The 12601-nt window shown below is 39.1% G+C and overlaps 1 protein-coding gene across 2 annotated transcripts in view; it reads right to left on the bottom strand.

The window, feature by feature from the left end:
• CNOT10 (CCR4-NOT transcription complex subunit 10) overlaps positions 1 to 12601 on the bottom strand; it is a 64465-nt gene that overhangs the window by 40924 nt on the left and 10940 nt on the right. For both annotated transcript variants that reach the window (XM_036267048.1, XM_036267049.1), the window contains exons 2-5: positions 8645 to 8739; positions 7595 to 7756; positions 3401 to 3551; positions 243 to 385 (exon numbers count right to left, since the gene is read on the bottom strand). In XM_036267048.1, coding sequence (XP_036122941.1) covers positions 243 to 385; positions 3401 to 3551; positions 7595 to 7756; positions 8645 to 8739 — 551 coding nt within the window. The remainder of the gene's footprint in view (positions 1 to 242; positions 386 to 3400; positions 3552 to 7594; positions 7757 to 8644; positions 8740 to 12601) is intronic.

The following is a 12601-nucleotide window of genomic DNA, read 5'->3' as shown; positions in this document are numbered from 1 at the left end:
ATTACAAAATGAAAAAGTCTAATTAGCATCCATCACCATAAAAGTTACGAATTTTTTTTCTTGTGAAGAGGACTTTTAAGATCTACTCTCTAAGCAACTTTCAACTATACAATATAGTAGTATTAAGTAGTCATCATGCTGTACAGTGAGTTATATTTCAATAAAGCTAGGAAAATAATCTTTAATAACTACATATATTCATTACAGTTTAAAGTTCAGTCTGATCACCTCAGAACACTCACCTCGTTTTTTCCATTTTTGCTGTTGTTACCCTGTGAAATCATCTTTTCTAGGACAGCAAGAAGATGCAGAGCTTTCTCAGCTTGGTACGTTAGTATATACAGGTCTACAAGTAAAAAACACACTGCTTGGGCAAATTTTTCTTCTGGGGGGAAAAACAAAACAGAAAGAGAAAAGTTACAATCCAAAGTGAAACAAACATCTCGGATCATTTCCACCCACCTCCCAAAAAGCTGTAAAGAGCAAAGCCCAAGTCTTTACTTAAATAAATGTTTACCGCCCAGAGCCAGGAATGGAAACACCTTGCAAGGCCAACAGTGCCTTTCTACTAGGCATCTCAAGGCCTCTCATTTCAGGGATACTGGTGACTGAACATACTTTGGTAAAATATCTTCCAAACACTGGCACATGAATTGAGGATTTTACTTTATGTGGAAGGATATCTCAATTCCAGTACCTGCCTGGCCACTTGCCTTAACATATCATTGAACTAACTTTTAGGTCTTAGCTGGCTGACCTGTAAAATGTGAAGAACACTTTACCTGCCTAAAGGCAGGGGGGTGGACCAGGTGATCTCTCGAGGTTCCTTTGACTTTAAAAAAGTCTGTGACTCGAGGAAATATATTTGCTTTCGAGGTACAGATATGGGAAAAAGAAACAATTTGACTGCAGACACAAAAGCAGCAAGGTGTGGATTAGAGTATATCAAAAAACTGCAACAGCCACGAGGAAAATATACAGACAAGGACATTGCACGGCCCTTGTGGCTCAATGGACTGAGCATCCTTCCATGGACGGAAAGGTCCCCGTTAGAGTCCTAGTCAGGGCATATGACCAGGTTTGGGGCTTGATCCCCAGTAGGGAGTGTGTAGGAGGCAGGCAATCGATGTATCTCTCTCACATCAATGTTTCTATCTCTTTCCCTTCCTCTCTCTTTAAAAAAAAATCAACAAAAACATATATAAAAATTTTTTTGTTTTAATGACAGGGACATTAAAGGAAGAACAAAATAAGGACAAAAAGAAGACTGCTATAATCAAGAACAGAAAATTTCAAAAACTCTTTTTTTTTTTTTATCCTCACCTGAGGATACTTTTCCATTTTTTTGTACAGATAGAGTGGGAGGGAGAGAGAGGAAGGGAGAGAGAGAGAGAAACATCAACGTGAAGGGACACATCGAGTGGCTGCCACCCGCACGACCAACCAGGGCCGGGGACAAACTGCAACCGAGGTACATGCCCTTAGCGGGAACCAAACCCGGGTCTCTCCGGACCGCAGGCCGACGCTCTAACCGCTGAGCCAAACTGGCCAGGGCTCAAAAACTCTTAAGAGCCTCCTAACAAGTCTTCCTGATTCCACTCTTGCTCTTACACAGTAGCTAGAGTGGAATCCATTTAAAACTGAAATCAATGCAGTCATGTGCAAAGGTGGCATCTCCAAGGGCTTCCCTCCCACTTAAACAATAAATTCCTACCTAGAGGACAGTGATTTACCTGTTCTGCCCCTGGCTACTTCTGAGCTCATTTCCTACCATTCTCCCACCCAGGCCCTGTCACAATGGCATTCCTGCTGTTCCTCTCTAAAAACTGCATCCCTAGTCTCTGTCCTGTGACCCAATTTTAGTTTTTCTTTACAGCATTTAACTACATCACAATAGATTTTGTGTGTAGTGCTCTCTCCCATTTGAATGTAAACTTAATATGAGTAAAGACTTTTTCTATTTCATTCACTGCTTTATCTTCAGATCCCAGAATAGTGTCTGGCCCCATAGTATATTCTCAATAAATATATATCAAATGAGGAATCCAAGTAGTAAAGTTAAAAAAATAACAATAGGCCCTGGCCGGTTTGGCTCAGCAGTTGGAGCGTCGGCCCACGGACCAGAGAGTCCCGGGTTCAGTTCCTGCTAAGGGCATGTACCTCGGTTGCAGTTTGTCCCCAGCCCTGGTCGGGTAGTGTGGGTGGCAGCCACTCGATGTGTCCCTCTCACATCGATGTTTCTCTCTCTCTCTCTTGCTCCCTCTGTCCCTCCCACTTATCTGAAGATAAATGCAAAAATGTCCTCAGGTGAGGATAAAAAAATGTTTTAAAAATAACAATAGTTTTCAAAGAAGAAAAATGTGTTTGAATACTAATTGGTTGCTAGATTCTGCTCAACTGTAGCAGAGCAACTGGATTTCACGAACTGTTCTGGAAATTCTAAAAACCAGCTTTATAGGAAACACATCTGTGCCAGCCTAGAAGTATAACTGTGACTTCTAGCTTTTCAGAAGAGAAGAACTAGTCATGTGTGACACACTTCACCACTGCCGTCTCTCCTGAGCAGTCTGTCCAGCCACCACACCCTCAGGATTGGGGGAAAGAAGAGAGTAATGTTTCCCTGGAGCCAAAGTAAGCAGCTGTTCAACCAGCTGTCAGCAAAAGGAAACCCTCTAACTCTTCCCAAAGCATCACAGAGGAGCCATCACACTCCATCACCTGCCCTGTGATGACCACCTCAGCAATCAGGTCTTTATAAATCAGGAATTTGCATTGGTGTTTTGAATTTAAAAAAAAGTAACCATGGAGAAAAAGACAAAAATGTTCATCACAGTTGAAATCTGACTGCTGTGGGTGGAAACCAACAGCTCTTTCTAAAAGCCATTTCCTGGGTCCAGCTTGGCTGCTTTATTTGCTCCCTCTTTTTTCCTTTGTACTTACCTTTGTTCCTACGCTTGAGGCTAGTAATTGTAAGCTAGTAAAGATAACAAAAAAGCTAACACAGTTCTTTACTATCTACTCTACTTCAGCTAGGCAGTAGACCAAATAAACTATGCTGTTCCCTAACATTCCAAAACACGCCTTCTTAAAACACTTAAGTAAGAAAGGATCAGGTATACAACCAACCCCTACCCCCCAAATCAGTAATTCTTTCATATTAGAAACAGCAATTCTAATAGTTATTTTCAAAAATTGGGGTGGGAGGGTGCTAAAAGAAAACCTGGATTCATCTAAAAGTGATACAATTTTTATCTTTTCTAACCATTAAGAAAACCTGACACAGCTCTTTTTCTTTCTTACTGACATGTAATTCTCCGATTTAGGTTATCTAGGTGCAAACACCAGCGACCTTTGCAAGTATGAAAAGATAGGGAAATTACTGACTTGAAAGATAACATACCAAAAGGTTCTATAAATTGGTAAAGTTTTTCACCAACTGATATGGCTTCTGTATACTGCCGCAAATGATAAAGAATGACTGCTTGATTATAATACAACATGCTGTTTTCAACATCATCTAATCCATCCATTTCTTCGACAGCTGAGTGGACCTATAAAACAATCAACAGGAATTATGCTCTAATAACAGTGAGAAAACAAAGGCAAAAGTGAAAGAAATCTACATGAATATACAGGAACACAGGCCAACATTTCTTACTCTGAATTTCCCCACATTTTCAACAGGACCTCTAGATTTCAATTATTCTCACACTAAAAATTATTTCATTTATAATAAAATTCTGTTTAGTAAAACATTTTCTTTCTTTCTTTTTTTTTATCCTCACCTAAGGACATTTTTGCATTTATCTTCAGATAGAGCGGGAGGGAGAGAGGAAGGAAGAGAGAGCGAGAAACATCCACATGACAGACACATTGAGTGGTTGCCACCCACACGACCCCAATGGGGCCAGAGACAAACTGCAACCGAGGTACGTGCCCTTAGCAGGAACCGAACCTGGGACTCTGGTCCACCGGCCCATGCTCTAACCCTTGAGCCAGACCAGCCAGGCCTGTAAAACACTTTGATGAGACTTGATTAAGTACCTAGCGCAAGGCAAGGCGATTCTCTTCCTTGCCACTGTGACGATCTCTTCAGTGTGAACTACCAGCATGGTCTCTGGGTTGGAGTCACACGTTGTTGACTCATGAGCTGCAAGAGGCTATGTGGAGAGTAGGCCAAACTCCAACGGCCTTTCCCATGACCATGTTACACAGTATGTACACAGAAGCTTGATTCCATTTTGTAAAAATGAAAAGTAAAATTTAAACATTAACAAACAATAGCTAACGCCTTAACTATGTGGCAGGCCTACTACATTAAACCTTTTAACAGAGAACACCTCGCTTAATCCTCAGCCCACCTCGAGTACACAGATAATATTACCATTTCCATTTTATAAATAAGAAAACCAGCACAAAGAGCTTAATTATCTTGCCCAAGGCCATATAGCCAGGAAGTATATTTTCTGATTTTCCTATTATGTTCAGGTTTTGTTCCCTTAATAAAAAGAATAAATTTTTTAAAAGTAATGAACAAATACACTTTGTCACACATGGTGGTGAAAATAGGCTTTTAAAAGGGCTTTACTAGAACCCTAACAACATCTGATACCAAAAGAAAAAAAATCACAACACTGCATTTTAAAGCTCGACTTGTATACCCCTTTCTGTAAGGAGTAACAATACGCTCTTCGATTTTAATCAAATGTCACAACCATTCTGTAATTCCACGTAACACGTGAAACTGGACCTCTATCTGCATTAAAATTAATCTTTCTTTGGCATTATGAAGATTGCAATATATTTTTGAGTAATGTTAAATAATTAATTCTAAGACTGGCATTTCCCTAAAACAAGCATAACTTTGATATACACAGACTCAACCGTGGTTTGGCTAATGGCAAGGAACCAGAAGGTTCCCGACACACAGTGATTTATAATCAGACTTCTGCAGACTTCCATTACCCAGGTGGAGAGCTTGATAGTAAGGTTCAAATGTTAACAACTGGTCCTAGCTGACCAACAGCACATGCATTTCAATGAGTTTGGGGTTCTTTACAGTCTTCACTCATCAAGCCACTATCTACAAATAATTAAAAAATAGTCTCTTTAAATAGAGAAAACTCAATTTCCAAAGAAAGACAATACTTCTTAGTAATTCTGTAATGGAGAGAGAGAATGAGCTAAAGAGGGTTAATTCTCAGCCAGAAAGAAGGGTTTTGGATAAATTAAGTTTTGGGTTCAGCAATAATTAAACATATGACATAAGTAACTTTGCCACATTTTCTATGAGTTACTAGCCAGAACAAAAACCATTCATTAAATGAGATAAAACGTTAATGAAAGTGGAGTAGGTTGAAAAAGTGTGTCATTATGCTCAGGACACGTGGTTCTGAGCAGAGTATGATTTAGAGAAAGCCAGAAGACACAAGTACATCACTTCTAGGAAACTCAAGAGAGTTGGAAGGCACTAGGGGGGTTATTAAACCAACCTTATTAAGAATAATGGCTGGTGAAAGGATTTTAAAAAGCAGTTTTCTTAGCTTGAGTTTGCAGGAGCCACTTATTCTAAAAAAAGTTTTAAGGATGAATTTGTGCTCAATGACCAAATAAATGTTCCCTGGAAGAAAGTGTTTATGGGTTCATAGGGCACGTGTACTAGATATCAATAAACATCATTTTTTCTTTGATTCTGGAGCTCCAGAAAAAGTCAAGGCTAACAATAGTAGCGTAATGATGAAATGTGATGACATATAAATTTATAAAGGCTGAGGTAGTTATAAGAACAGGCTCAAGAGTCAGAAGGGTCTGGTTCAAGTGCTGCTCCTCCCTCCCTAGTATAAATTAAAATGAGCAGGCTCCCTAAACCCCAGTTTTATTTTTATTTTATTTTATTTTATTTTAATTTATTTATTTATTTATTTATTTATTTATTTTATTTTATTTTATTTTATTTTTATTATTTTTTAATCCTCACCTGAGGATATTTTTCCATTTTTTTTTGTACAGATAGAGTGGGAGGGAGAGAGAAGAAGGGAGAGAGAAGAGAAACATCGACGTGAAGGGACACATCGAGTGGCTGCCACCCACACAACCAACCAGGGCCGGGGACAAACTGCAACCGAGGTACGTGCCCCTAGTGGGAACCGAACCCGGGTCTCTCCGGACCGCAGGCCGACGCTCTAACCGCTGAGCCAAACTGGCCAGGGCTAAACCCCAGTTTTAAAACTGAGATAACAAGCACCTCCCCCTCAATGTTGAATGTGAGGATTACATGAGACAATGCATAAAAGGCACTTAGTATGAAACTTGGAATCAAGTAAGCATTTAATAAATGTTAGCTATTATTCTCATTTTCCTCCAAGCATTTTAATAGGGTTGGAAATGACTTTATTCCTATAAGGAGTTATAAAGAACCTGAAGGGGTCACTTATTTTTAACTATATCATATTTTAGAATGACACTCTGCAGAACAGTGGTATTCATGAACATAGGAAAGGGACTCAGAAGGTCTCAAGAGCTTCTACAGCATGAAGCAGTAATTAAAAGTGCAGACCCTAGAGTCAAACAGAACTGGGTTCATGGCAGCTTTTATTACTTAAAAGCTTTCTGGTCTTTGGACAATTTACATAAGCTATCTGTACCTCAGCTTTCCCATCTGTAAAATGGGAAAAATGATAGTAGTTACCTGATAGGGCTACTGGGAAGAATAATTTAGATGTTGTATACAAAGTTCCTAACAGGGCCTTGTTATCGAGTACACTCAAATTGTCTGCCAGTTGATCCTATCATCACCATCATCGTTGTCATTAACCCTCTTGGCTACCAAAGGTCTAACTTTGTGATTTGAGAAATGTTGCTTTTACGACCAGATCAATGAAAAAGATTGGTTCTAAACCACATATAACCCAGAATATCTTCTATCTAAGCAATTAATCATCCTCTTATCCAAAATGCTAAAACAATGACATTATTAATAATCAAATCCTTGTAGTTACAAATCATATCTCAGTAGCTAAGCTTCTTCATATACTTCTATTTTAATTCTTTCTCAAAACTCCAAAGCTCATTCAAATTTGTCATATTAGTCTATTTTGTTCAAGTTAAAAACTCAACAGAGCCCTGGCTGGTTTTGCTCAGTGGTTAGAGTGTTGGCCTGTAGTCCAGAGAGACCCGGGTTTGGTTCCTGCTAAGGGCACGTACCTCGGTTGCAGTCTGTCCCCGGCCCTGGTTGGGTCGTGCAGGTGGCAACCACTTGATGTGTCCCTTTCACATCGATGTTTCTCTCCCTCTCTCTCTTCCTCTCTCTCCCTCCCACTCTACCTGAACACAAACCAAAAAGGTGTCCTCGGGTGAGGATAACAACAACAAAAAAAGAAAACCCAATAGAAAATAAAATCATATAACATACCTTTCATTTCTTGGAATAATAGTTTTATACAAATAAAATAAATACCAACAAATGTTTCAGATATATTAGAAATTGTGCTATGAATATCAGGTAAGAAGTCAGATTACATTTCCTTAACTATTTTTATTTTACAATTTAGAGAGTATAATAATATTTTTATAGCTAAATTCATTTGTGTATTACCTGATTCTTCAGCTGGTTAAGTGTTTGTCTCAAACTATCTGTTGTTGTTTGGTTACTTTTAAAAAACTCAGCTACTGTTGTATTTAAAATTATTTTATAATCATCTTTGTTTATATCTTGTAGGCAGGCAAGGTGCTGAAGACAGGCATCATAATTTCCAGCCTAAAGCAAAAATGAAAGTACACATTTACAAAATCACATACCAGCTTTAAGACCTATACAATCATTTCCAAATATATTTCACTCATCTTTATTTTAAAATTCTTTAAAAAGAGATATAATTCCCCCAAATATACTAATTAAAGTCTCTAGATGAAGCAATATTTATGTCCATTAAAAAATTGTGATATGTCAATCATATCTCAATAAAACTGGGAAAAACAAAAAAATTGTGGCTATATACTTCCCAAGAATCAAACTCTAACACAAATACATGTGCATCATACCTATAAGACATATACATATAAATATATATAAATTAGACCTATATATGTTATAACCATATATATTAGTATATATATTGGTACATATTGCTAGCAGGGTATAATAGCCAAGACTAGTAAGAAAGGTAATATGATTACTCCAAATTTTAATTTCTAGTTAATATACTTTGAATACCCACATATCAAGTTCTTCTGCTAACATGTATGCAACTTGATAATCCAATAAGGTGTTTTATTTAATGTCAGAAAAGTTTATGTTTTGACAAATTTCTGTGGTTCCATTTTAAAGCACATTCAAGAAAAAAGCCGGAATGAAATGAAAAGACTGACCCACATACTTACAAATCTAAATTTAAAAGACTTAAAAACAACTGTGAGAATTAAAATGTATTTATGAAAACACAAAACTTGGGAATGGTTTAAATTACTCCTATTCCTTTCACCATAATTAAACTCTAAAATGTTTTTATTTTAAAACTAAACCCATTCTCTAAACTTAACTTTTAAATTACTACAAAACAAAAATTATAAATTTAAAAATTCACTGTGAAACAATTCATACTCGACAGACCCTAAAAATGGAGCAGATGAAGGAAAACATTTTTACCGTGAAAGCTTGGAAAGCATTGGTGGACAGCTCCTTCTCCTGATCAGTGATCCCAGAGGACGGACCTGTCCCTTCATGCTTCTCTGCTCCCTGATCTGCAAATACACAAGTTTTACAGATCTTTAGAAATAACAGTTGTGCAGTGATGTGTCCCTAGTTTTCTTCTTGTCTTCTTCTTAATGAAGTTGCCAAAGTTAAAACTCAACTACAATGGTGTAGGAAGGCACTCCTCCAAAAACATAATGAAGAAATGTTTCCCTGAGTCATGGTCAAGTTCAATGAAAGCCCACCACCCTGTGGTAAGGATTACAGCTCTGCCCATCAGGACATTAGGGCTGAGAATGTTGTGCTCTTTTAAAGATATTAGTCTGTCCCTCCAGCAATATACCAAAAGCACGCCCTGAAGCCACAAGGAGATTATAAATACATGCACACTGCCTTCAAGAAGTTTATAATTCAGCCCTGGCCGGTTTGGCTCAGTGGTTAGAGCGTCGGCCTGAGGTCCAGAGAGACCCAGGTTCGGTTCCTGCTAAGGGCATGTGCCTCGGTTGCAGTTTGTCCCCGGCCCTGGTTGGGTTGTGTGGGTGGCAACCACTCAATGTGTCTCTCTCACGTCGATGTTTTTTCTCTCTCTCTCCTTCCCACTCTATCTGAACAAAAAATGGAAAAATGTCCTCGGGTGAGGATTAAAAAAAAAAAAAGTTTATATTCAATTGGAACATTTTAACAATGAGAAATCTACACTGATAAGAACTCAGAGATCATTTACAGTCAAAGAATGCTTTCGTAAACTTTGAAATCCAAAAGCCAAGATTAACACATTTTAAAAGCTTCGTTGCCCACCCAGTGTGGCTCAGTGGATTGAGCATCGTCCCATGGACTGAGACATCCTGGTTCGGTTCCCGGTCAGGGCACATGCCTAGGTTGCAGGCTCGATCCCCAGTGGGAGGCATGCAGGAGGCAGCTGATTGATGTTTCTCTCTCACATTGATGTTTCTATCTCTCCCTTCCTCTCTCTCTAAAAACAAAAACAAAAAAACAAACAAAAAAAAAACATATTTTTTAAAATAATTTTAAAAAAGCCACCCTGGCCAGTTTGGCTCAGCGGTTAGAGCATCAGCCTGCGGTCCAGAGAGACCTGGGTTCAGTTCCCGCTAAGGGCACATACCTCAGTTGCAGTTTTTCCCCGGCCCTGGTTGGGTTGTACGGGTGGCAGCCACTCGATGTGTCCCTTTCACGTCGATATTTCTCTCTCTCCCTCCCACTGTATCTGAACAAAAAATGGAAAAATGTCCTTGGGTGAGGATTAAAAAAAAAAGCTTCCTTAACATGAGTAAGTGTCCATATACACTCTAACATAAATGATTCCTGCTCCACAATTCACTATTTTAAAAATTAGATTTTGTGCCCTGGTCGAGTTACTAAATTGGTTAGAGCAACATCCCGATATGCCAAGGTTATGGGTTTGATCCCCAGTCAGGGCACATACAAGAATCAATCAATGAATACATAAATAAGTGGAACAACAAATCGATGTTTCTCTCTCCCTAAAAATCAATTAAAAATAAAATAAAATGAAAAGAAATCAAGAGATGATCTGAAATTCTATTTTTTAATAACCAGACATTTTAAAATTTAAAAACAATCTTAAAATAAATGTAAAACTCTCAGCTGAACCAAGTCTAAAACTACTCAAGTATGACACTTGCTGGGTGTGAGTGTAAACTGGTACAATCTCCTGGGAAGTACCTGGCAATACCTACCTATGTACATAGCCTCTGACCTAACAATCCCACTTCTAGGCATTCACCCTACAAATACACATGCTCAAGTCCACTATAGCACTCACTATAAAGACGCTCACTATAGCACTGATTATAACAGTGAATGTCTAGAAATTACTAAAATACCCTCAGTTAAAAAAAACTGTTAACTAAATCATGGTACAGGAATACAATGACACACTGAATTGTTAAAAATAAGTTGAATCTACATGCTTAGACATGAAAAAATATCTACAACACCCTGTTAAGTAAAGGAAACAAATTGCAAAGTTTTATACAACCGAACCCCATGTTTCATAAAAATATGTACATAGTGATGTATTTCTGAATATATACAGAATAAAGTTTGGAAGGATAGGCATCAAACTCTTAGAGGTGCCCTGGCCGGTTTGGCTCAGTAGTTAGAGTGTCGGCCTGCGGTCTGGAGAGACCCGGGTTCGGTCCCCGCTAAGGGAACGTACCTCGGTTGCAGTTTGTCCCCGGCCCTGGTTGGGTCGTGCGGGTGGCAACCATTCGATGTGTCCCTTTCACGTCGATGTTTCTCTCTCTCTCTGTTTCTGTCTCTCTTTCTCTCTCTCAAAAAAAAAACAAAAAACCAACTCTTAGTGGTTACCTCTAGGGAGTGGGTGGAGGAGGGAAAGTTTTATTTTTTTTATCCTCACCCGAGGACATTTTTGCATATACCTTCAGATAGAGCAGGAGGGAGAAAGGGAGCAAGAGAAAGAAACATGGATGTGAGAGAGACCCACATGACCCCAACCAGGGCTAGGGACAAACCTCAACTGAGGTACGTGCCTTTAGCGGGAACAAACCCGGGACTCTCCGGTCTCTGGGCTGATGCTGAGCCAAACCAGCTAGGGCGGAGGGAAAGATTTTACTTGCCTTCATATTTCTCTAAATGTTTAATTTTTTATAATGAGTATATATTATTAGTTTTTTAGAAAGTCTTCTTTTTATATATATATATATATATATATATATTTTTTTTTTTCTAGTTGTTTTTTAGAAAGAGAGAGAGAGAGAAACATCGACATGAAGGAACACATCGAGTGGCTGCCACCCGCATGACCCAACCAGGGCCGGGGACAAACTGCAACCGAGGTACGTGCCCCTAGTGGGAACCGAACCCAGGTCTCTCTGGACCGCAGGCCGATGCTCTAACCATTGAGCCAAACCGGCCAGGGCTAAAAAGTCTTCTTTTTAAATGCCCATCTAAAACATGTAAGTTTTAGAAATCAGATAAGGAGTCTAGTAACTGCAAAATGCATAAGGAGGGTTTCCGGGTGTGTGGGAATTCATTAAACTATATGAATCTACATGCTTAGACATGAAAAAATATCTACTTAAGATGTGGGCTTTTTAGCCCTGGCCGGTTTAGCTCAGCGGTTAGAGCATCGGCCTGCGGTCCGGAGAGACCTGGGTTCGGTTCCCGCTAAGGGCATGTACCTCGGTTGCAGTTTGTCCCTGGCCCTGGTTGGTCATGCAGGTGGCAGCCATTCGATGTGTCCCTTTCACATCGATGTTTCTCTCTCTCTCTCTTCCTCTCTCTCCCTCCCACTCTATCTGTGCAAAAAATGGAAAAATGTCCTCGGGTGAGGATTAAAAAAAAAACACATGTGGGCTTTTTAAAAAAATTTATTGATTTTAAAGAGAAACACTGATTTGTTGTTCCACTCATTCATGCATTCATTGGTTGATTCCTGTATGTGTCCTAATTGAAAATTGAACCTGCAACCTTGGTGTATCGGGAGGATGCTCTAACCAACTGAGCTACCCAGCCAGTGCTGATGTGGGCATTTTTATAACTGCCTAGAAACCTACATTCCAGAAGCATTTCAGAGAATCAATCTTCGTAGAACTGGTCTGGCACATGTCAGCAGTCAGTCAAGACTCCCAACTTCCCTTTCTCTGAAGAAAGCAACGTGGCATAATGAAAGCAGCACAAGGCTTAGAACCCACCACATCTTCAGCCCAGTCTCCCCTTGGCTACCTGACTCTTTGCTTGGAGATACTAAATAAATATTAGCTCCCTTCCCCCTTTCCTTTTGCCAAAACAACTAAGGATTCTTACAGTTAGGTGGTTGTTGTTGTTTTTTAATATAATGACTTCTGCAACTTTAAACGTACAAATTAACCAGACCCCACTGATGTCATGGTGCAATAGGGGGAGAAG

This window comes from Molossus molossus, unplaced genomic scaffold, assembly GCF_014108415.1.
Source record: "Molossus molossus isolate mMolMol1 unplaced genomic scaffold, mMolMol1.p scaffold_m16_p_18, whole genome shotgun sequence".
NCBI lineage: Eukaryota > Metazoa > Chordata > Mammalia > Chiroptera > Molossidae > Molossus > Molossus molossus.
The sequence above is the reverse complement of the archived record's forward strand: the minus strand, read 5'-3'. Positions and strand labels throughout refer to the sequence as shown.